The sequence below is a fragment of the Rhynchophorus ferrugineus genome, unplaced genomic scaffold (assembly GCF_030347505.1).
Source record: "Rhynchophorus ferrugineus isolate W39M unplaced genomic scaffold, kcgeb_rfMv2 rfM1, whole genome shotgun sequence".
Lineage (NCBI taxonomy): Eukaryota > Metazoa > Arthropoda > Insecta > Coleoptera > Curculionidae > Rhynchophorus > Rhynchophorus ferrugineus.
In genome coordinates this window covers 3085156-3109476 of record NW_027472580.1, presented here as the reverse complement: position 1 = coordinate 3109476, position 24321 = coordinate 3085156, and the positions used below count along the sequence as shown (strand labels likewise).

The window sequence follows — 24321 nt, the reverse complement described above, 5'->3', positions numbered from 1 at the left end:
ACCTTAATTTTTAAAGCTAGTTAATAGAAAAGGTTTCCAAATCGAACTAAATCACAGAGCATATGTTTAATTGCAACTTATTTCGAAACAGGAAGTTAGGAACATAGCATTGAACTTTAGTGAAAAAAATGACAATGAGTTTCATCAAAGAGGTTGTAATGGTGCGAAGATAAATCCGTGCGGATCCGTGGCCCGTTGATTAAGCATTCCCACTTCTGGTAGTGATTATGCTGTTTGGTGTAATGACGCGAAGCAAATTTCTGGATTATTATGCGAAATAATAAATTAGAGATTCTTCGGTTAAACTTCGTCTATTTGTATCATTTTGTTTCTTTTACAACCGTTATTTATGGGTTTGTTTTGATGGATTTTATGGTCACACGGTGACAGGTATTTTTTCTAAGTTGGTTCATTCATTTACATTAAAAATTAATTTTTTTCTTAACCTAGTTCTATCTGTACATATTTTTTAAAAATTATTGTCGGATTACATTTTTTTATTATTATTTTGACAGGTCTGTCCAAGGGACAATAACAATTTGTATTATATCTTATTTTGAATCATACTCTGTCTACACATCTATATATAGTAAAGTGCACACATGTCCATTAATAAGATCGGCAGAGGCACTTTTTAAAAATACAAATACGAAGACTCTTTATTTTATTCTCCTTGAGTTCTAAATTTTAGTCTTGATAGCAGTATCCATTAGTAAGATTCTATATCCATATAAGTGTAGGTTAGCATGCTTAATAGCATATACCATATTTGATATTGTTTATGTCCAAATTTTTAGTTTGATATAGTTTTTTCGTATTGCAAGTATGTGCTTTTTCCAAGTTCTAGATAATGCTCTGCCTTTGTACGATTATTATTGATATTCACTAGTCAACATATTCGCTTGCATAGATCTGTTTAATTCGCAATGTTCTCAGCTACATCTGCCTGTGGAGATAGAATTATTAGTCCTTTTTGGGGAGACATTTTGATCAAATGTGCAACAAAATTTGTTCAGTCTATGTTAGAATATTCAATAATAGTTAGAAGTAAGTAAAAATATAATATTCTTTTCAAGGCAAAAATATTGAAAAGTTTGAAGGCAGGTTCTTTTGAAACAGAAAAACTATTGCAAGTATGTGCTTTTTCCAAGATTTAGATAAAGCTCGGTCTTTGTAAGATTATTATTGATATTAACTAGTCAACATATTCGTTTACGTAGGTCTGTTTAATTCGCAATATTTTCAGTTACATCTACCTGTGGAGATAGAATTATTGGTCCATTTTGGGGAGACATTTTGATCAAATTTGCAGCAAAATTTGTCCAGTCTATGTTGGAATATTCAATAATAGTTAGAAGTAAGTAAAAATATAATATTCTTTTTAAAGCAAAAATATTGAAAAGTTTGAAATCAGATTATTTTGAAACAGAAAAACTATTGCAAGTATGTGCTTTTTCCAAGATTTAGATAATGCTCTGCCTTTGTGAGATTATTATTGATATTCACTAGTCAACATATTCGTTTACGTAGGTCTGTTTAATTCGCAATGTTTTCAGCTACATCTACCTGTGGAGATAGAATTATTGATCCTTTTTGGGGAGACATTTTGATCAAATGCGCAGCAAAATTTGTTCAGTCTATGTTGGAATATTCAATAATAGTTAGAAGTAAGTAAAAATATAATATTCTTTTCAAAGCAAAAATATTGAAAAGTTTGAAGTCAGATTCTTTTGAAACAGAAAAACTATTGCAAGTATGTGCTTTTTCCAAGATATAGATAAAGCTCCGCCTTTGTAAGATTATTATTGATATTCACTAGTCAACATATTCGTTTACGTAGGTCTGTTTAATTCGCAATATTTTCAGTTACATCTACATGTGGAGATAGAATTATTGGTCCATTTTGGGGAGACATTTTGATCAAATTTGCAGCAAAATTTGTCCAGTCTATGTTGGAATATTCAATAATAGTTAGAAGTAAGTAAAAATATAATATTCTTTTCAAAGCAAAAATATTGAAAAGTTTGAAGTCAGATTCTTTTGAAACAGAAAAACTATTGCAAGTATGTGCTTTTTCCAAGATTTAGATAAAGCTCCGTCTTTGTAAGATTAGTATTGATATTCACTAGTCAACATATTCGTTTACGTAGGTCTGTTTAATTCGTAATGTTTTCAGCTACATCTACCTGTGGAGATAGAATTATTGGTCCATTTTGGGGAGACATTTTGATCAAATTTGCAGCAAAATTTGTCCAGTCTATGTTGGAATATTCAATAATAGTTAGAAGTAAGTAAAAATATAATATTCTTTTCAAAGCAAAAATATTGAAAAGTTTGAAGTCAGATTCTTTTGAAACAGAAAAACTATTGCAAGTATGTGCTTTTTCCAAGATTTAGATAAAGCTCCGTCTTTGTAAGATTATTATTGATATTCACTAGTCAACATATTCGTTTACGTAGGTCTGTTTAATTCGCACTGTTTTCAGCTACATCTACCTGTGGAGATAGAATTATTGGTCCTTTTTGGGGAGACATTTTGATCAAATGTGTAGCAAAATTTGTCCAGTCTATGTTGGAATATTCAATAATAGTTAGAAGTAAGTAAAAATATAATATTCTTTTCAAAGCAAAAATATTGAAAAGTTTGAAGTCAGATTCTTTTGAAACAGAAAAACTATTGCAAGTATGTGCTTTTTCCAAGATTTAGATAAAGCTCCGTCTTTGTAAGATTATTATTGATATTCACTAGTCAACATATTCGTTTACGTAGGTCTGTTTAATTCGTAATGTTTTCAGCTACATCTACCTGTGGAGACAGAATTATTGGTCCATTTTGGGGAGACATTTTGATCAAATTTGCAGCAAAATTTGTCCAGTCTATGTTGGAATATTCAATAATAGTTAGAAGTAAGTAAAAATATAATATTCTTTTCAAAGCAAAAATATTGAAAAGTTTGAAGTCAGATTCTTTTGAAACAGAAAAACTATTGCAAGTATGTGCTTTTTCCAAGATTTAGATAAAGCTCCGTCTTTGTAAGATTATTATTGATATTCACTAGTCAACATATTCGTTTACGTAGGTCTGTTTAATTCGCACTGTTTTCAGCTACATCTACCTGTGGAGATAGAATTATTGGTCCTTTTTGGGGAGACATTTTGATCAAATGTGCAGCAAAATTTGTCCAGTCTATGTTGGAATATTCAATAATAGTTAGAAGTAAGTAAAAATATAATATTCTTTTCAAAGCAAAAATATTGAAAAGTTTGAAGACAGATTCTTTTGAAACAGAAAAACTATTGCAAGTATGTGCTTTTTCCAAGATTTAGATAAAGCTCCGTTTCTGTAAGATTATTATTGATATTCACTAGTCAACATATTCGTTTACGTAGGTCTGTTTAATTCGCAATGTTTTCAGCTACATCTACCTGTGGAGATAGAATTATTGGTCCTTTTTGGGGAGACATTTTGATCACATGTGCAACAAAATTTGTTCAGTCTATGTTAGAATATTCAATAATAGTTAGAAGTAAGTAAAAGTATAATATTCTTTTCAAAGGAAAAATATTGAAAAGTTTGAAGTCAGATTCTTTTGAAACAGAAAAACTATTGCAAGTATGTGCTTTTTCCAAGATTTAGATAAAGCTCCGTTTCTGTAAGATTATTATTGATATTCACTAGTCAACATATTCGTTTACGTAGGTCTGTTTAATTCGCAATGTTTTCAGCTACATCTACCTGTGGAGATAGAATTATTGGTCCTTTTTGGGGAGACATTTTGATCAAATGTGCAGCAAAATTTGTCCAGTCTATGTTGGAATATTCAATAATAGTTAGAAGTAAGTAAAAATATAATATTCTTTTCAAAGCAAAAATATTGAAAAGTTTGAAGTCAGATTCTTTTGAAACAGAAAAACTATTGCAAGTATGTGCTTTTTCCAAGATTTAGATAAAGCTCCGTTTCTGTAAGATTATTATTGATATTCACTAGTCAACATATTCGTTTACGTAGGTCTGTTTAATTCGTAATGTTTTCAGCTACATCTACCTGTGGAGACAGAATTATTGGTCCATTTTGGGGAGACATTTTGATCAAATTTGCAGCAAAATTTGTCCAGTCTATGTTGGAATATTCAATAATAGTTAGAAGTAAGTAAAAATATAATATTCTTTTCAAAGCAAAAATATTGAAAAGTTTGAAGTCAGATTCTTTTGAAACAGAAAAACTATTGCAAGTATGTGCTTTTTCCAAGATTTAGATAAAGCTCCGTCTTTGTAAGATTATTATTGATATTTACTAGTCAACATATTCGTTTACGTAGGTCTGTTTAATTCGCACTGTTTTCAGCAACATCTACCTGTGGAGATAGAATTATTGGTCCTTTTTGGGGAGACATTTTGATCAAATGTGCAGCAAAATTTGTCCAGTCTATGTTGGAATATTCAATAATAGTTAGAAGTAAGTAAAAATATAATATTCTTTTCAAAGCAAAAATATTGAAAAGTTTGAAGTCAGATTCTTTTGAAACAGAAAAACTATTGCAAGTATGTGCTTTTTCCAAGATTTAGATAAAGCTCCGTTTCTGTAAGATTATTATTGATATTCACTAGTCAACATATTCGTTTACGTAGGTCTGTTTAATTCGCAATGTTTTCAGCTACATCTACCTGTGGAGATAGAATTATTGGTCCTTTTTGGGGAGACATTTTGATCACATGTGCAACAAAATTTGTTCAGTCTATGTTAGAATATTCAATAATAGTTAGAAGTAAGTAAAAGTATAATATTCTTTTCAAAGGAAAAATATTGAAAAGTTTCAAGGCAGATTCTTTTGAAATAGAAAAACTATTGCAAGTATGTGCTTTTTCCAAGATTTAGATAAAGCTCCGTCTTTGTAAGATTATTATTGATATTCACTAGTCAACATATTCGTTTACGTAGGTCTGTTTAATTCGTAATGTTTTCAGCTACATCTACCTGTGGAGACAGAATTATTGGTCCATTTTGGGGAGACATTTTGATCAAATGTGCAGCAAAATTTGTCCAGTCTATGTTGGAATATTCAATAATAGTTAGAAGTAAGTAAAAATATAATATTCTTTTCAAAGCAAAAATATTGAAAAGTTTGAAGTCAGATTCCTTTGAAACAGATAAACAAACAGACAGCAACCAGGCGGTACAACACGAAGAAGACCAAAATATAAAGAAAAACCGAAGACACGTTTTACTTGTTCTTATAGTTTGAGCATGCTAACCATAAATCTCTACTAGTAAGCAAATGATTTTAGTCGCTTTTTTCTTTTGATAAAACAAGAAAAGTAATGCGAATGCACATTTGAGATACAAAAATCGGCATTTTCAAAAAAATCGGTGTGTAACTTCACACATTGCTTATGACTAGTGAAATCTAACATGTTGTGTATATTTTTACAAAAATATATTTAATATAATTTGAGAGGTTTTTTCTTTGTAATGTCTTCATAGCAATAGTTATTCTCTGTTGCTACCATCAGGCGTATTGTTTGAGCCAGTTGTAAAAAGCTCTTCGCCGTTGTCGCGTATTACTTCCTCCGCACAACTCGGATCCTCAAATAAATCAATTCGAAAACGCAACCAAACGAATCGCTAACGCGTCTCAATAAAATTCCCGACTAATCTGGAATCTCGCGCGCATTAAAATAAATTTTGACAAATAAGCCGAGCTGTTGGCAGTCGGGTGAGAATTACATCGAGCGATAAAATCTCTCGTCGGGACGAGAGGACTTCATTTTATATGCGGGTGCTCGAATATCGCTTTATAAAATACACGAATAGCTATATCTTCGATTCGGTTTCGTATAGGCGGCGAAAACTGCCGATTACACCGTTCGAATGTCAATTCTCTCCGGTCAATGTAGACATTCAAACAATACAAAAATGTTACCAGGTTCGAAAGTGTACTAAACATATAACTTTATTGGGTTGAGAGAGTGATCGTTGTTTTTGCTCTTTTTTTTTCGTTCTCTGTTTTTAAAATGTGCTTTAAGGTTGTCTAATTAAAATTATACACTATTGTTTAAAAATGAAAATAAGAAGGCAATTAAGAATTAGCTCAAATCAGTTGATCAATCAATCAGTAAGTAAAAACAGAAAAACTGAGTGAAAGTGGTTACCTTTATTTTTAATTAGTTGTCCACAAATTTTTGTCATTCTTTGTATTAACTTATTTGTTTTTTAATTACATTATGCTTAGTACAATCGTAATTTACAAATGAACTTATTGCTACTGTATTATCGTAGTTGCATTAATAGAAAGGCAAGGCGAAAACCACATTAATAGTAAATACCATTCTACTTTTCCGCTATGAATGTCGTCGGTATAAATGTAAAAAATAGCACAGTATGAATAACCGCACGTATCGTCAGTGTCGAACTTAAGTTAACGTAGAAACTGCAATTCATTCCTAATTTGTCCAGATACAAAATCAAAAAATGTTTTAAGAACTTCATCTTCATCACCGGCGCCTAATGAAAATGGTTTTGTTATGGAATTTCGATAACTAATGGGTGATGTGAACTTTACAAAATATTTAACGCAAGATGAATCAGCAGCAAGAGCATCATTCCAGCACTTTGAAACATTCTCGGTAACCAGAAATCACCGGATTTCAAGCACGCAATTAACAATGTGTTGCAAAATCGCATGATTGGTGCTCAAATGTCTCTCAAAATACATTTTCAGCGTTTACAACTTGATTATTTCCCACAATACTTGGGCAACAGACGGTACCTGTTATAAGTTGCTTCAATCACTTTTTGTTGAGTGGGATATATATTTGTGTACATATCTTTATTATTTATTTAAATATAATATGTTACTGAATAAAATATCTTCTTTAGTGATTAAATATTTAACTTTCCCCCTCACCTTCTCAAGAACGGTGTTACTCAGTGTTCTAAACTCAGTTCCATCGTCTTCAATATAGCAGTGAATTCCATCTTTGATTTGCCATGTCCCATAGTGCATATAATTATTTGCAATTAACATCTTGGCCTACTACACTTCCCGTGAAGCCAAAACTGCATCTGATTCCCTATAATATTTCCTCTCTAACATCTGAATCTGGTCCTAAAACATTGGCTTCAATCTTATCAACGAATTAATTAATGCACAATTCACTGATACCCTCCATATTCAGTATGCCATATTCTCTTAGAATATAACAATTTGAATGCATTAAAAACCTGGAGCATATTTAGTTCTCTCATTATAACTACCACCAAACTTGGTCAATGTAGACATTCAAACAATACAAAAATGTTACCAGGTTCGAAAGTGTACTAAACATATAACTTTATTGGGTTGAGAGAGTGATCGTTGTTTTTGCTCTTTTTTTTTTCGTTCTCTGTTTTTAAAATGTGCTTTAAGGTTGTCTAATTAAAATTATACACTATTGTTTAAAAATGAAAATAAGAAGGCAATTAAGAATTAGCTCAAATCAGTTGATCAATCAATCAGTAAGTAAAAACAGAAAAATTGAATATATTTTTTGTAATATTTTGGTTTCATCAAAATGGTTATTAGTTGTCCAAAAAATGTTGTCATTCTTTGTGTTAACTTATTTGTTTTTTAATTACATCTTACATTATGCTTAGTACAATTGTAATTTACAAATGAACTTAGTGCTACTGTATTACTGTAGTTGCATTAATAGACAGGCAAGGCGAAAACCACATTAATACATCAGTATATATTATCCCAATTAAAATAAAACTAATCAACTAAAGCTAAAGTTAAGAATACACCTATACATTAAACAAGTTCGTGTGGTTTGATTCGCTTCAATCTTCTGATATCTTGCGTGCTGTCTAGTAGCTCTATTGCCTCCACGTTGCTATGATTTAGTAACCTTAGTTCATGTTCATTGTCTCCACTTTGTAACTATTACCATAACTGTGCTGAGCTTTATTGACATAGATTCTTCACTTTTCTATCAAGTTTCTATCCATCATAATAAGGCACTTGCAAAATGTGACCTTAAAAATTATCAATAAAATCAGGTAAATAGATTATGAATTAATTCAATCTAGAGCTTATTTGTCATATCTAATTCCTTCCGATTTCTGTTTCTTTACACGGAGCTAAAGATATTTTGGTGGAAATATTTATTAAAAATTATATTAACTTACATTAAATAACAGGTCAATTCAAAAGTCCCCGCCTGACACATAGATGGCGCTATTATAATTAAATCCATATATTTTTTAGTTAGCCCTAACCCTCAAAAGATGCGTGTATAAATTTGACAGCTGTCAGATCATTAGTTTGTGAACTATAGCATTTTGAGGGAAGCAACTTTTGTTATTGTGAAAAAAATGGATAAAAAGGAATTTCGCGTGTTGATAAAATATTGATTCTTTGAACGGAAAGATACAGTTGAAGAAAAAACTTGGCTTGATGACAGTTTCCGGATACTGCCCCAGGAAAATCAACCATCAAGGATTGGTATGCTAAGTTGAGACGTGGTGAAATGAGAACCGAAGACGGGGTACGCAGTGGAAAACATTAAAAAAATCCACAAAATCATTTGGAATGATCGTAAATTGAAATTGAATGAAATAGCAGACTCTAAAGATATCAACTGAACGTGTACATCATATCATTCATGAATATTTGGATATGAGAAAGCTTTGTGCCGCGCGAGCCCAGTCTCGACCAAAAACAACGACGAGTTGATGATTCGGAGCAGTGTTTGAAGATGATCAAGCGTAATATACCCGAGTTTTTGCGTCGGTATGTGACAATGGATGAAACATGTCCCGATCATTTCACTCCGAAGTCCAATCGACAGTCATCCGAGTAGACAGAACACGGAAAGGTTATGACATCTGTATTTTGGGATACGCATGGAATAATTTTCATTGACTACCTTGAAAAAGGAAGGACAATTAACAGCGACTATTACGTAGCTTTATTGGACCGTTTGAATGACGAAACCGCCGAAAAACGGCAGTATTTGTAGAAAAAGAATGGGCTGCTTCACCAAGAATGCTCGCTGTGAAGAAATTTTCATCGAATGAAGAGGTGATCGCCGAAACTGGGGCTTATTTTGAAGCAATGTTCAACACAAATGTACTACAAAAATAGTATAGAAAAGTTTGAGGGTCGCTATAATCAGTATATCACCCTTGAAGGGAATTATGTTGAATAAAAAACTAATTTTGCCAAAAAAATGTGTTTTACAATGGTAGGCCGGGGACTTTTCAATTGATGTATTATTATGTAAAGTTTTACTGAGGGTTGGTTTTTAATATGGGCGAGTTTGTAACAGTCAAAAATCATTAAGAGTAATTTTATTTCCATTTGGTTCAAACATATTTTATTTTATAACATTTTTACTCAGTTCTTAACGTTAGAAGCTAAATATACTTTATACTGTTGATAAACTAATCAAGTTAAAGAGCATTTGACTTGGAGATTTTTGCTATATTTAAATTAACTGTGTTCATGAAAATGGCCAAATTATATTTCAATGCACTCGCGAAGAAACAAGTAGACAAGAGCCGTCAGGATTTTGATCGAATTGCGGTTGTGTAGGCAATTTTTCAGCACTTCGCCAGATAATAGGAGAACGTATGGGATGTAGAGATCGAGTAATTGTCGTTTTACTAATTTTGACTTGGTTTCTCAGGTTTAAATTACTTCAGAACCTTCAAAAATTTTTTAACAAATACGTATCACTACCTAGTATAAAACAAAGTCGCCTTTTCTGTCCCTATATCCTTATGTGCGCTTAAATCTTTAAAACTACGCAACGGATTTTGATGCGGTTTTTTTCAATAGATAGAGTGATTCAAGAGGAAGGTTTATATGTATAATACATGCATAATATACTAAGGCAACATTGCTAATTTTAGAGGTTTCTAACGTGATGTCGTAAATTAACCTATTTTTTTAGGCTTATTTAGCAATTAGCAAAAACGCTGCCTAACCCTACGAGTTAGATCAAATTAATGCACTACAGTATTGTACACCATAAAAAGATCTACAAAAAAGTCCGTGATGGTATATGTTTATCTTTTAGGGATAACCCACATTAACCATTTTTATTGCTTACTTTTTACGTGAGAAAATGGCTTATTTACGAAGCTATTTTAAGCAATACGGCATTAATCCTTATCGAATTAAGTACCTTAAATACAGTGTGCAATTAATATAGATCAATATGGTTCCTTACAGCATGTAAATTAAACAAATATTTTCGGAGATATTACAAATTTAAAATTTGCGTTTAAAAATGTGTAATGTAATAAAAATTGTATGAATTTAGATATTCCAAAGATAGCAGGAAATCTTCATAGTAAGTATAGGGGAAGAGGAATTGTTTTACTCCAAATTTAATGCGTGCAGGCCAAGGGCAGTAATGAATTAACCAAAAATACTGGATCGATTTTAATCATATTTTCATTGAGTGACATAGGCATATATATTTTAGGCCAGTGCAAAGTCGGAGCGGGCCGCTATGTTTTTATATACAACGTTCATATTTTTTCTGTAGTGTATTTAATTTAGTATCAGCATTGCACCCGTGCGAAGCCGGGGCGGGTCGCTAGTTAAATATAAGTGCCGATTAAGATGACGATTGCTTTTCGTGGCAACTGTTGCAATAACCCTGGTGAAATATAATCAAATCCAGGATCCTTTTTAGGATTGAGGTCGTTGTCGATTTTTGCGGCAAGTTCCATTGGAGAAATTAGATTTACAGTTACATCGAGTTGATAAACAGGATTTGTATCTATTGTAGATTCTATATATCATTTAGTTGGAATACGTTAGTTCAATGTCCTGCGAATAATTCAGCTTTTTCATCCTTGGGTTGAGCCCATTCATTTCCATCATTTTTAATAGGTGGTAAGGTCACCTATTTTTAGAAGCAACTCTGTTTATATTCTTTAATCTTTTCGTTTATTTGATTACTAATTAGTAGTTTTGTCTACATTACTTCTGGATCTATTCCATACTCGATCTAGATTTTCGTCTTTCTTTTAACATTTCCCTAATTTCAAAGGGGTTATTTACCTCATATTCGGATTTCTCTCTTGGTGGCTTATTTTGTAGCAGATCGAATTCGTTCATCATATTTAGAGTTTACGGCTCAAAATCGTCTATAATTTTGAGTCTTAGGTTTACACTTATTTATTCCTTCATCATATGTCTAAACGCGTCCCAGTGTTAATAATACGGTAGTGTTATTAATAGTGAATACCAAGATTCTTTCAAGAAGTTCTTTTCATTGCTAAATATTTTAACTTGTATTTCTACTTGTTTGATCTCATCTTGTTGATATTTATTTTATTTTTATATGTATAGTTTGTTTTATAATTAGAGCTGTTCCATTCCAGCTATTTTAATGTGTGTTTTTTTAGAAAAAAGGATCTCAGATCACGTATCTTGAGTTGCATCAATGTGATTTGTTTTCAGAAACGGTTCTAATACTTAAACTCGCTTGTGTTAGCCCATTTAGGTTCCACGATATAATTCTTAGAAATTAATTTTTGAATGAAAAACTTTTGTTTTTCTTTGTTTCTTTTTTGGGATTTTTCCGATTTTCTACTATTTGACTGAAATTACGTCGCATTTCGATTTTGCATATTGCAAGAAGAGTAATGACGATACTTTAAAGGATTAAATTTACTAATAAGAGTTGACCTGAATATTATTGATCAATAACACTCTAGTGATCTAATGGCTACAAATCTGAAGGCGGAGGAGCAAAACAAACAAGGAAAAAAATAATATATTTTTATAAAGGAGTATAGGCAAATAAGTTATTGTGTTGTAAAAAGAATGATGTATTGGAGACTTTCAGGTGAAAAGTACAATGATCTACAAAATGAATATTTTGCTTTGAGATAGACGAATGATACACAAATATAGTTTCTAGACTTTTTGTAAATAATATCAGATTAATGCTAGATGAACTTGATGTAAAGATATTTCAATATACTCTCTATATAAATATGATATTTTACACTCACTTACGTGTTTTTTTTCAGATTTGCAATAAAAATTTTTTAAATTTAAAAATATTTCCCAATTTTTCCAAATTTTTATTTACTTGATAAACACAATTACAACACTTTTTCTTATTAAAAGGTGAATTTTAATTAGTCGTCGTAATATGTCGTTATCTTATCTATCTATCTATCTATCTATATATATATATATATATATATATATATATATATATATATATATATATATATATATATATATATATATTAGTGTTGGAAATTATCGACTGTTATATCTACCTTTTACCAGTGACTGTTTTAGTCAACTGTATTCAGTCGCTATTTTCAGTCCGACTGATTTTGTTACTATTTACTATCGACTGTTTCAGTCGTGTACTTTTAGTTACTATTTTGATTCTAATAGTTTCATTTGACTGATTTTTTACGTTCTGCCTCTGTCGTCCTAGCCGCGACCTTGACAAAAATATGCCGAACTGAGGCTTATATAGATTTCATGTAATATATATATACTTTTGACTGTTTTTATGACAATAATACGTAATATTTCGATTACTCCCTCGACTTTTGTTAAAAAATATGTGGGTTCAATAATAAATAAAGCATTTACTTTATTTAAAAAAGCTCTAGTAGTTATTGTACGATCATTGTACATTTTTAATTGTGACATGAATTAGTTTTTTTCTATGATTGGGTATAAGTTTAATTTTTATTTAGTATTTATGGTTATTGTACTTCTTTAGTTTTTAGGTTTTTTTTAAAGTTCTATTGTGTTGTCTATATTTACTATAGTATATTATTTCAAAATAGCAATTGAGATATTAAAATACGATAAAACATTTATAGGGTACTAGCTGACCCGACAGACTTCGTCCTGTCAAAAAGATTTGTAATGTGGCAGTTTTTGTGCCTACGTATTTTAAAAAATTCTCCTGAACAGAACCATCACCCTGGTGATAGGGCGTTGTGAATAAAAAATAATTAAATAAAACATATATAAGGATTGAAAAGTAAGTAATCGCTTTATTGTTAATCATGTGAATCATAATTATTATTATTATTATCATTATATTGCTTTGTGGTATACGATGTTTTTTGTTTGATTACCTGGCGCATAGATAAACAAATCTGATGGTTTTCCAACACGGGAACAGGCAACATACAATTGACCATGTGAGAAACATGGGTTTTCTAGATTAATACCACAAACACTTAATGATTGCCCCTGGGACTTGTTTATAGTCATAGCAAAAGCAAGCCGTCAACATGTCTATAGGAAATTTGCCATTACCAATGTCAATGAGTTGTTTAGAGAATATGTTTCCAGATTGGTCATTTTGCAACTCGACACGCATATTCTTGCTTAAATGAAGTACTTTAACATGTTTCCACAAATTGGAGGACTTTAGACATGCATTGAGTTCATCAGCTGGCGTTGATCGTGGAATCACTGGCAATGTTTGACGAAAATCTCCTGCTAATAAAATCATTGCACCACCAAATCGGTTATTATTGCTACGTAGATCTTTTAAGGTTCTGTCTAAAGCCTCCAAAGATTTTTTATGTGCCATCGTGCATTCATCCCAAACAATCAATTTACATTGCTGCAAAACCTTTGCCATTGCAGAGTTCTTCGAAACGTTGCAGGTTGGAGTTTCATTGCTTTGCATATTTAATGGCAATTTTAGTGCTGAATGGGCTGTTCGACCACCTTCAAGCAAAGTTGCTGCGATTCCCGACGAAGCGAGTGCAAGTGCAATTTTATTTTGTGAGCGAATTGTTGCTAATATTAATGAAATAAAAAAAGTTTTTCCTGTACCACCAGGTGCATCTAAGAAATAAATCCCTCCAGTTTCATCATTTGTTACTTTCATAAGAGTTTCAAATACATACTTCTGTTGTTCATTTAACAGTGGAAGATTTGTTTGAATTTATTCTTTCAAAGCGTTGAGATCATACAGTCGATTTCTCGATGCAACTCTTGGTTAAAAGCGTCATGCATTGGACGATTGGGCGCGGTCAGGCCTAATTGAATTAATAGTTTGTTTGACATTATCAAGCACATGTCCTCAATTGAAATCAATGCTTCATTGTAAATTTCTTCACTGATTTGTATATTTGGATTTCCCATTCTATTCCGTATTTGATACAAAATATCATCACACATATAATCTTTGTACTTCATCCACAAATCAATTGGGTTTGATGGGAAGCATGTAGATATGATTATAGAAAACAATGTTCGTATTTGATGAGTGTGTGATGATATTACAGCATCATTGAGAGTTTGATCCCAATGAGCGTCATTTTCAAGCAATTGCAAACGTTGACAGGCTTCTCTGTAGGATCCACACAATTCACCATCAACAGTTCGTAACTGTTGGAATGATGTTGGGCCACGTACATTGACTAATAGCAGTCGTAAATAAAAACATTCATCATTGCTTGGATGTACTGAATAAATCCGGCCAATCGCATCGGTGGAATATACATCTGTATATCCTGGAACTGGTTTTCCTTGTTTCCGTCGTATAAATCTCCTTGAGGATTGATTCCAGGTATAATATTTTGGCATTTCAGAATATAGCAATGTTTGTGCGAAATCATCGTTTTGGCATGTCTCAAAAAAACTGGTTAATGTAGTAGATGGTGGCTGAGCAGCTCTTTGTACTGCGTTCTGTGCTGTAAAATACACTCTTTGTCCATTTTCTAAATGCACAGCTAAGTGAACAACAGAAGGGTGTCTCTCATGAATAGGAAAAGAAAATATTCGCCAAACTGCTTCATTACTACTGACATAGCGGCCCATTTGGTATTGGGTAACTTCATCATTAGAATTCCCTGCACCAATTCCAATCACAGCCATATCACCCCCTTTGGTTACATATTTGCAAATGTATTTAATCGATTTCACTGAATGGCAAGATTCAACGTTGATGTGTGCTTTGAATGTCTTTGATAAAATGGGTGAATATGGAACAATCCAACGATTATCTATTTCAATATCTTGTTGATTTAATTTAACAATTGTTGATTTTCCATTGTCTGCTGTCGATCTGCGACGATACAATGAATAACCGTCATTACCAGTAATTGTTTCCGATATTAATGTCCGTGGATATCGTTTTGAACATTTACCATCCATCATACACGGTGAATTTTGATTAAAAGTTCCACAGGGACCATGTATCATGTTTTTGATAACTACCTCATGCAATCCAGGATCTACTTGTACATTAGGGATTTCAGCTGATATCACTGCATCAACTTCATTTGGCCTTATCTTTTCAACCAACCAAATCAAAATGTGTGCATGTGGCAATCCTCGTTTCTGCCACTCCACAGAATACATCCAGCAGCGTGTCTCACCAAACACATTATGTTTTACGATGAAATTCATTAAAGATTTCAACTTTTGTCTAAAGACTCTGGCTGTAATATCATGACGATCAATGGATGATTTCCCAGGTAATAACTCCTGCTTAATTTCTATCCATTGCGGATTGCATGTAAATGTGATGAACAAATCTGCTGTACCATAATGACGAACATACGACATGGCATCTTGAGCATATTCGTGCATATGCCGAGGGCTTCCGATGTATGTTGCTGGAAGAATAGTCATCCGACCGACATTCTGTGCATTTCCATCAGTATTAATCGCATCTCGAAGGTGAATATACTCTTCAGATCGGAGTTTGGTTTGATTCAACCTGATGAATGTTAATCTCTCCGTTTCAATTTTAACATACATGTCATCAACATATTTGTGATATAATCGCCGACATTTCAATATGTGATTATCTGCATTTTCCCGAATCATTAGGCGGTATGAATAATAGTTCATTGAACTGACTTTTTTGTTGGTTTCAGAACCTGTAAACAGATTTTGTTTTAATAACATTCAAATATAAAATTAAAATACATAATATAGTGACTGAGATATTATCGCCATAGCTAAACTAATATTTTAGTTACCTGTAATGGGATTTATCATTTTTATTGATAAATCGTAGCCATCTTCACCTTGCCAAAATATAATGGGATATTGCAGTGCATCATATGAGCGGTGTGTTTCCTTTATAGGTTGTAATTGAAAATTCCGACGATGTAAAACAATATCACGGGATTCCAAGTTTTCTCCAACTACAACGATAGCAACTTCATCAATAGTTGGTGCATTAAAACGTCTTGTATGTTGACCTGCAGGTGTTTTATCAGCTCTGATTACAATTTTGTGATTATCGGATGGCATCAGATCCAGGGCAGTTTTAAACAATATAATCAATTGATTGTGTTGATGAAATAAAGTTTGTAATTGTTCTACAATAGACCTTTTTACTAAATTGTTATGTGCACAACGCAGATCAATTTCTTGTGGTGAATTGCCCATAAAATAAATTTGCAGGAATTTGTTGTCGCTATCTGACACTGGTAACAGTGAACCTGCTCTGTGATATATTTGCCCTTGTATCTGTAAATAAAAAAAATATTATGGTGTGGTATAAATTAATGGATTGTCAATGATCAAACTTAAATAATATTTGATCTTAAAAAGTATATATTTAGTTTTAACTAATATCTATCAAATATAAAATATAATAAAAGTGTCACTGAAACTGAATCACCATATAATATGATGACTAAGTGATATATTTCGTAATGATTAAGAAATTGAAGATTAGTAACACATCTTAACTTTGGTGACAGAAAATTTTGTTCGCTAAAATAATTATGAGTAACTGCTATAATACATACCTTGAAAGTTGGCATAAAATTTTCCCGAACTGCATTTGTTGCCCCAAATGAAGTCATTTGAAAGCAATTGTTATATTGTTGAATATGTGTCAAAAAGTGTATAGAATCTGTTCCTATTCCTGAAACCAATGAGTACAATGGTTCTGGTGGTGGATCCAATTGTATCAATTTCACTTTACCATTTGCGCAACACAATCCATTGGCTTCGTTTTTGTATTTTAATGCCTTACAGTGTGAGCAAACCAAGTTCATAGAACCAATAACAACACATTGGTAGTTACTGTAGTCAATTGACACATCGTAACTGAAAGCAGCTCGATTCAAACTTGCGCGATTATTAGTTGAATGTCGCGAAATTATTTTTTCACTAATCACGAACTAAACAAACACTAACTAACTAAACACTCTGCACAAAACACGATATACGAATTTGTTTCGTGTATCACTTGACAATTCATCTGTCATCTGTCAAAAGTCATCTGTAACAGACAACTTTTTTTTTTAAATTTGATATGACTTGAACTCAAATCCTTTTAAGCCGTACAAATTGTTTTATTTATTTAAAATTTGAATTAAATTTTAAACAAATAAAAAATTTTAAATAAATAAAACAATTCGTACGGATTAAAAGGATTTGAGTTCAAGTCATATCAAATTTAAAAAAAAAAAGTTGTCTGTTACAGATGACTTTTGACAGATGACAGATGAATTGTCAACTGATACACGAAACAAATTCAAACAAAAAGGGCTATTTTTAGGGTTTTTCCAGCAATAATTCTAATTTTTCTCGCCGTAAAAACCATCCCTGAACTTCAACGAACATTTTAAAAAAAGATTTGGCCAAATTGGTCCAGGCGTTGTTGAGTTATGCGCTTAGGAACATATTTTGCGATTCATTTTTATATATAAGATTATTCCATACCTTTTTACAGATCCACAGAACATTCAAATATAAAAGTAATTCTACTTCGTTTAAAATGAATTTATAAATTGCAGTAATAATTTTTTCCCTTTATTTTTTTACATATATATATATATATATATATATATATATATATATATATATATATATATATATATATATATATATATATGTATATATATATATACAAAGAAAAACAAAATAAGGATTAAGGATATTAAAGTATCCGAGTTGGTTTCAAACAAACACTTTATAATTTATCACGTTCGGTAACTCGGCCGGCTATCGTATCACCTGTAGCACGGAGCACGTACAGAAATTCAGTTTTGATTTCCATATCCCAGTTCTACGGCGTCTATTTATCTAATGCGGTCGTAACTGGCAAATTTATGGTCCCTATTTCGAGGCGGTTGGAAATAGTATTCGCCTTCGTCCTCTTCGGCCGTTCTCCTTCCCCCGCATATCTTGGATCCACCAATAAATCAATTTCAGAACGTAACGAAACGAATCGCCAGCGTGGGCCAATAAAATTCCTGAATAATATGGAATCTCGCGCGCATTTAAATAAACTTTGACAAATAAGCCGAGCTGTTGGCAGGTCGGTGAGAATTACATCGGGCGATAAAATCTCTCTCACTCTCGTAGGGACGAGAGGACTTCATTTTATATGCGGGTGCTCGAATATCGCTTTATAAAATACCACTTCGGTTTCGTGTGGACAACGCAAGCAGGTGACGATTTCGTCTCAGTGGTATGTAAGTTTTGATTTGTGTAGTAAGGAAAATACACATATTTTGTTAAATTAATTTTACCAGGCGTACCTGGTAATTACAGGCTTTTGAGGAAAACACCACATAATTTTGATGAAAATGGAAAATTAGCATATTACACCACAAGGGCCGAAAGTTGAATTTTTGGCCCTGCTCGGCTTCGGCTCGGGAATCATGACGAGCAGGACTGAGATTTATTTCAACTTTTGGCCTGTGTGGTGTATACGATTTTTTTTCATGGCCGGTCAAAAGTACGTTTGTAACAACATTCAAAACAACACTGATGATTACTTTTACGGTTAGAGAAAGCAACGTTAATGACAGCGGCAAACAATTTGTTGTAGCGACAGAATAAATAGTCCCTAATTACGAGTATGAATACGCATAAGGCTTTCTTTCCTCCCGCCGTTATAAAGGGCGCGGGTATACTTCTCACAGGGAGTAAATGTTTAGCTTTTTTCCCTGTTATTAGGGACGAAAGTACGTACTTTCGACCAAGGTATGAAAAAAAAACGTTTTTATCTAAAGTATTAGCCATATGATTCTGTAAATCCTGCCTATCTTTCAGGACGCCATCTACGGATGCCATCCCAAAAAAAACTGTTTGTTCTTTAATCAAAATCATTCATCGAGCAATTTTCTAAATACTTCGAAATTGGGCGAAGTACTGCTCTGGAAGCGCGTGTACCATTGATGCGAAAAGTTGATAGTCGGCTGGGACAAAGTCGGGAGAGTACGGCGGATTCGATAATTTGTCTCATCGAAGTACTTTCAACGCCTCCTTGTACAGTTTTGCTTTATGCGACGGCGTGTTATGATGCCGTAGAATCACTTTACCAAGTCTTGGGTTTATTCTTGAGGTTTTTAGATTAAAGCATGGTTCCTTTGCCATCGTTAGCGATGACTATTAACTATTTCACCAGGTTTCAATAGTTTGTACTATACTACGCCACTCTGGTCCCACCAAACACAGAGCACTGTCTTGCGACCCAAACTATTTGGTCTTGGAGTTAACCGGCCGGCTTCGCCAGGTGATAACCATGATTTTTTGCGGTTAAGGTCTTCAAAATAAATCGACATTTCATGACATTTTACTAGTCGATGCAGAAATAACTTCTGATCATACCTTTGAAGCAGCATTTCACAGACGATTTTTCAATTTTCTATTTGTTTGTCATTCATTTGATGTGGCAACTGCTCGTAATTGGCCGCTAATCAATTTTTGGGCAACAATTAATGCTTCTGCCTCTTGTTTTTTAGTTTTGAGTTGGGTTTTCATCGAATAACTCTTGCGATTTCGTATCTTTTATTTCAATTTTTTCGGTCTACGAGAACGTTCTTTGTGTTGCACATCGAAATCAGCATTTTTGAAACTTTGAAATCACGTCTCACATGTTTTAAAGTTAGAGCACGCTCACTGCAAGTTTTTACCAGCAAACGATGGCCTTCAGCGGTTTTTTTACACAAATTCAGGAACGAAACTTGATATTTTCAAAGTGGTATAGTTGTATGACGAAGTTACTTACTTACGAAGTCTCGAGCTTGATGTCAGTAGAATAAAATGACATATGTGTCGAATCATAACATAGCATACTTAAGCCTAGCGACATCTGTTAGCACCAAAATTACCAAAAACTGGTAATGACTTTCCGGTAAATAGTATTTAAAAAATAAGAAGCTGTGGCAGGATGGATCCGCCGAAGCATTAACAATAGTACACAATATTATTTACATTTCTCTATTCCATTTTGGAAGGTTTCGGTCTATCAAAAGTTTGACACTGAAAAAAAAACCTTTCTGGACAGCCAATCAAATCTTTGAATCAAATATTTGAAGGCACAAAAATAAGGCACAAAATCATCAAGTTTGTTGAATTATCAAGAGTCAAAGTTTGAGCAGAACACAGCGCGATATTCAGTTGAAATACATGTTGCAAAAACGATGAAAACATACTTGGAAACATTAAAATGGGAGGTGCTACCACATCCGCCGTATTCTACAGACCTTGCTTCTTCTGATTACAACTTGTTCCGGTATATGAGCCGTGACCTATTTGAGCAGGGCTTCACTTTTTATGAGTATACTACAAAATATAAATGTAAATTATCTGAAAAATGGAAGAGTAGCAGCTATAAAAACATGTACTAATTTTTTCACAATAAATAAAACTTCAAATTAAAAAAATATTTAAAACTACTTTATAAGTTAATATAAAGAAGTGTCCTACTCTCAGTTTGATAATTAACAATCTCCTGAATATATAATAAATTATGAAATAGCCTATCTATTAATTTTTTTATTATATTACCTTATTATTTACATAGAAATTGGTTAACTTTTGGTGTGGTTCACATTTGTTCAGAAAGTTACTTGGTTAACAAAATGTGCCACATTATGCGTGTATTTGGTTTTTGTGGTCGTTGTGACTCCCTGTGAGAGGCCCTCAAAAATTCTTTCAAATAGGCAAACTATGTTTACACATCATACCTTTGATACTATTTTCAGGGCACTAGCGATCATATAAATGTAAGCATATTTTACCTTTGTTGCAGTATTCCACACGCATTTGTAGAGAGTTGTACCATAAAGTCTCCTAAATTTGCACGTGACCTTCTATATAACAATTTCCAGATATTTTTGCCAACATGCCGATACCATGTTAAAAGAATCATGTTGGATTGCTAGTGATCCAATCATACATTTTAATTTTCTGGTTTCTTCGGCATCAGTCTGGACAAGTGTTAATGAAAAAGACTCTATCTAGCGGTTGAGCATTGTTTCGCACTTAATTTTAAAAGTTAATATTATTAAAAACATCGATTTTTTGATTCTGCGATATATATTTTTTAGATATCAATAATTTTCCTGAGTGTTAAAAATATATTGATATATTTAAGAATAAACATCGATATATTTATTCTCCTATATATAATGTTATAACTATATATGGAAATTTTCTTTAATTATTTTATTGTTTTATTTTCTTAAAATCAGTTATGAAAAGTACAAATAATGAGTGAAATCACTACATAGTATAAAACAAAGTCGCCTTTTCTGTCCCTATATCCCTATGTGCGCTTAAATCTTTAAAACTACGCAACGGATTTTGATGCGGTTTTTTTCAATAGATAGAGTGATTCAAGAGGAAGGTTTATATGTATAATACATGCATAATATACTAAGGCAACATTGCTAATTTTAGAGGTTTCTAACGTGATGTCGTAAATTAACCTATTTTTTTAGGCTTATTTAGCAATTAGCAAAAACGCTGCCTAACCCTACGAGTTAGATCAAATTAATGTACTACAGTATTGTACACCATAAAAAGGTCTACAAAAAAGTCCGCGATGGTATATGTTTATCTTTTAGGGATAACCCACATTAACCATTTTTATTGTTTACTTTTTACGTGAGAAAATGGCTTATTTACGAAGCTATTTTAAGCAATACGGCATTAATCCTTATCGAATTAAGTACCTTAAATACAGTGTGCAATTAATATAGATCAATATGGTTCCTTACAGCATGTAAATTAAACAAATATTTTCGGAGATATTACAAATTTAAAATTTGCGTTTAAAAATGTGTAATGTAATAAAAATTGTATGAATTTAGATATTCCAAAGATAGCAGGAAATCTTCATAGTAAGTATAGGGGAAGAGGAATTGTTTTACTCCAAATTTAATGCGTGCAGGCCAAGGGCAGTAATGAATGAACCAAAAATACTGGATCGATTTTAATCATGTTTTCATTGAGTGACATAGGCATATATATTTTATGCCCGTGCAAAGTCGGAGCGGGCCGCTATGTTTTTATATACAACGTTCATATTTTTTCTGTAGTGTATTTAATTTAGTATCAGCATTGCACCCGTGCGAAGCCGAGGCGGGTCGCTAGTTAAAATCTAAAAACGATTCTTGTCACAGAGAAATATTAATATAATCAAATTTGATTTTGTAGATCATCGTTAGAACATTAAACTTACGGCCTAGTACAACGTACCGGTGAATGCAAGAAATAATCGTCCAGAAAATTTAAAGATTACTCACATATCGATGATTTATTCCGTAGAGGATTGTGAATTGTTTCAATTGATTTATACGAAAATCGAAGCTATGCTAGAGATGGGAAGAATGCACTCTCTACCGATTTAATACGTGTTTTGCTGGAAGGCTATAAATTTCGCGGTTACGACCGTATTAGATAAATGGACTTGAGAAATGGGATATGAAAATCAAAGAAGAATTTTTGAGACTATGAGCAGGTGGTATGCGAAACTCTCCACATATATAGGGTGATTCTATTATAGTTCACACAGTGGTTCAATCATACGGATTTTGTTAAAAATGTGGAATTGTGAATTAATTTTGAATGAATTAAATATATTTCATTCCATATTGCACCACACATTTTTGTAGGTAACAGATCAATTGAAAAGTCCCCGGCCTACCATAGTAAAACACATTTTTTTGGCAACATTAGTTTTATTTATTCAACATAATTCCCTTCAAGGATACACTGATTATAGCGACCCTCCAACTTTTCGATACCTTTTTTTTAGTGCGATTTGTTCTTTGCTTCAAACTAGGCCTCAGTTTCGGCGATCACCTCTTAATTCGACGAAAATTTCTTTCCAGCGAGCATTCTTTTGAGACCTGAGAACAAGAAAGCAAAGTGCTGCGAAATTTTAAATTTTATGTATTTTATATATTATATTTTTATATTTTTGGAGGAAAATAATTGTTCATGAACTCTTGGCAGTTGTGGTGATAACCTCATTCTAATTTTTTTAAGCATTTTTTAATATATTTTAAAATTTCCTTTTGAACAGCGATGTTTTATTTGGACTGGATCTGTAAAGATGTTGCCCATAAAGACATTTACAATTACAATCACAAACATAAAGTACCCGTGACTATCGTAACAGTAGGAGGACCGTCCTCTCGCCTTAACCACTACGCACCAAGCCGACATTTTAACTATTTAAATATCTGTAAAATAATTTGGTATTGTAATATATACACCTTTTCCTAAAATAGCCTAGTAGGATCTTATAGTAAGTCTATATAATTTAAATTTTTGGGGACAGTGATAGGTGTTTGACTATTATAGTGGATTGTTATGTCTTGTGTTCTTGTTTATACTAATACCTTACCACATTTATAATGTAAAAATAAATGTTTTTTATAATATTTCTATCCTAAGTTTTTATGTCAATATTATTGTGATTTTTTGTTACTGTCATCATGCCTATTGTTAAATGAACATTACTATTATGGAGACTAAGGAAGGATCAATTGGTCATCATAGATAAATGTCCAGTCTTTAAGTTATTTTATTTTACAATTCATAAAAATCTTATGCAGAATACTTTAAAATTACAAATTTACAGATATACTACAGAAAAAATAAAAAAACGTTGTAAATAATACGTACAGAACAGAAGTCGTACTACAGGACCACGGGGAAGCGCTGTTACATCAAAAATATCTACGTTCGATGATGGATACTGTTCTTGGCAATGCGACGATCGATAATTAATATATTCTGTAACACTGCTTTAGATGTATGAGGTAAAAATATAAATATAAAAATATAAAAATAAAAATATAATAATAATAATATAATATAAAATATAAAATAAAAAATATGTCCAATTTGGGGGTAAAATATTTTCTGATAGAACAGAACCTTATATAGTCATTCTTCAGCCACTAAGGAGCGTGAATAGGTCAACGTTTATTATTTATCTGTCAACGTAACTCATTAGTCCAACCAATAAACGAGAATATTGCAGGACTGACTAAACTATATTACTGAACATTTTTAGCATCCTCAAAACTTATCTGATGCATTGAA

The 24321-nt window shown here is 32.3% G+C and overlaps 2 protein-coding genes across 2 annotated transcripts; one reads left to right on the top strand and one right to left on the bottom strand.

Annotated features, from left to right (window-relative positions):
• Positions 1-926: 926 nt before the first annotated feature.
• On the top strand, positions 927-10758 carry LOC143199180 (uncharacterized). The gene is made up of 7 exons (XM_076409007.1): positions 927-1047; positions 1557-1667; positions 2487-2597; positions 3107-3217; positions 3727-3837; positions 4037-4147; positions 10688-10758. Exons 1-7 carry the CDS (start codon positions 927-929, stop codon positions 10756-10758), a joined length of 747 nt encoding a protein of 248 aa, XP_076265122.1.
• Positions 10759-13014: 2256 nt separating this feature from the next.
• Positions 13015-16974, bottom strand: LOC143194767 (uncharacterized). The gene is made up of 4 exons (XM_076401452.1): positions 16770-16974; positions 16215-16485; positions 15990-16157; positions 13015-15887 (listed from the first exon to the last, which is right to left on the bottom strand). The coding sequence occupies exons 1-4, from the start codon at positions 16824-16826 to the stop codon at positions 13951-13953; spliced, it is 2433 nt and encodes an 810-aa protein (XP_076257567.1). The 5' UTR covers positions 16827-16974; the 3' UTR covers positions 13015-13950.
• Positions 16975-24321: the final 7347 nt, after the last annotated feature.

Coding starts and splice junctions, on each gene's coding strand:
- LOC143199180 (XM_076409007.1), top strand. CDS start 927: ATGTTCTCAGCTACATCTGCCTGTGGAGATAGAATTATTAGTCCTTTT. Junction 2,598..3,106: donor ATATTCAATAATAGTTAGAA/GTAAGTAAAAAT, acceptor CACTGTTTTCAG/CTACATCTACCTGTGGAGAT. Junction 4,148..10,687: donor ATATTCAATAATAGTTAGAA/GTAAGTAAAAAT, acceptor GATCCTTTTTAG/GATTGAGGTCGTTGTCGATT.
- LOC143194767 (XM_076401452.1), bottom strand. CDS start 16,826: ATGACTTCATTTGGGGCAACAAATGCAGTTCGGGAAAATTTTATGCCA. Junction 16,158..16,214: donor AGCTGATAAAACACCTGCAG/GTCAACATACAA, acceptor CTATCGTTGTAG/TTGGAGAAAACTTGGAATCC. Junction 15,888..15,989: donor AATGATAAATCCCATTACAG/GTAACTAAAATA, acceptor ATCTGTTTACAG/GTTCTGAAACCAACAAAAAA.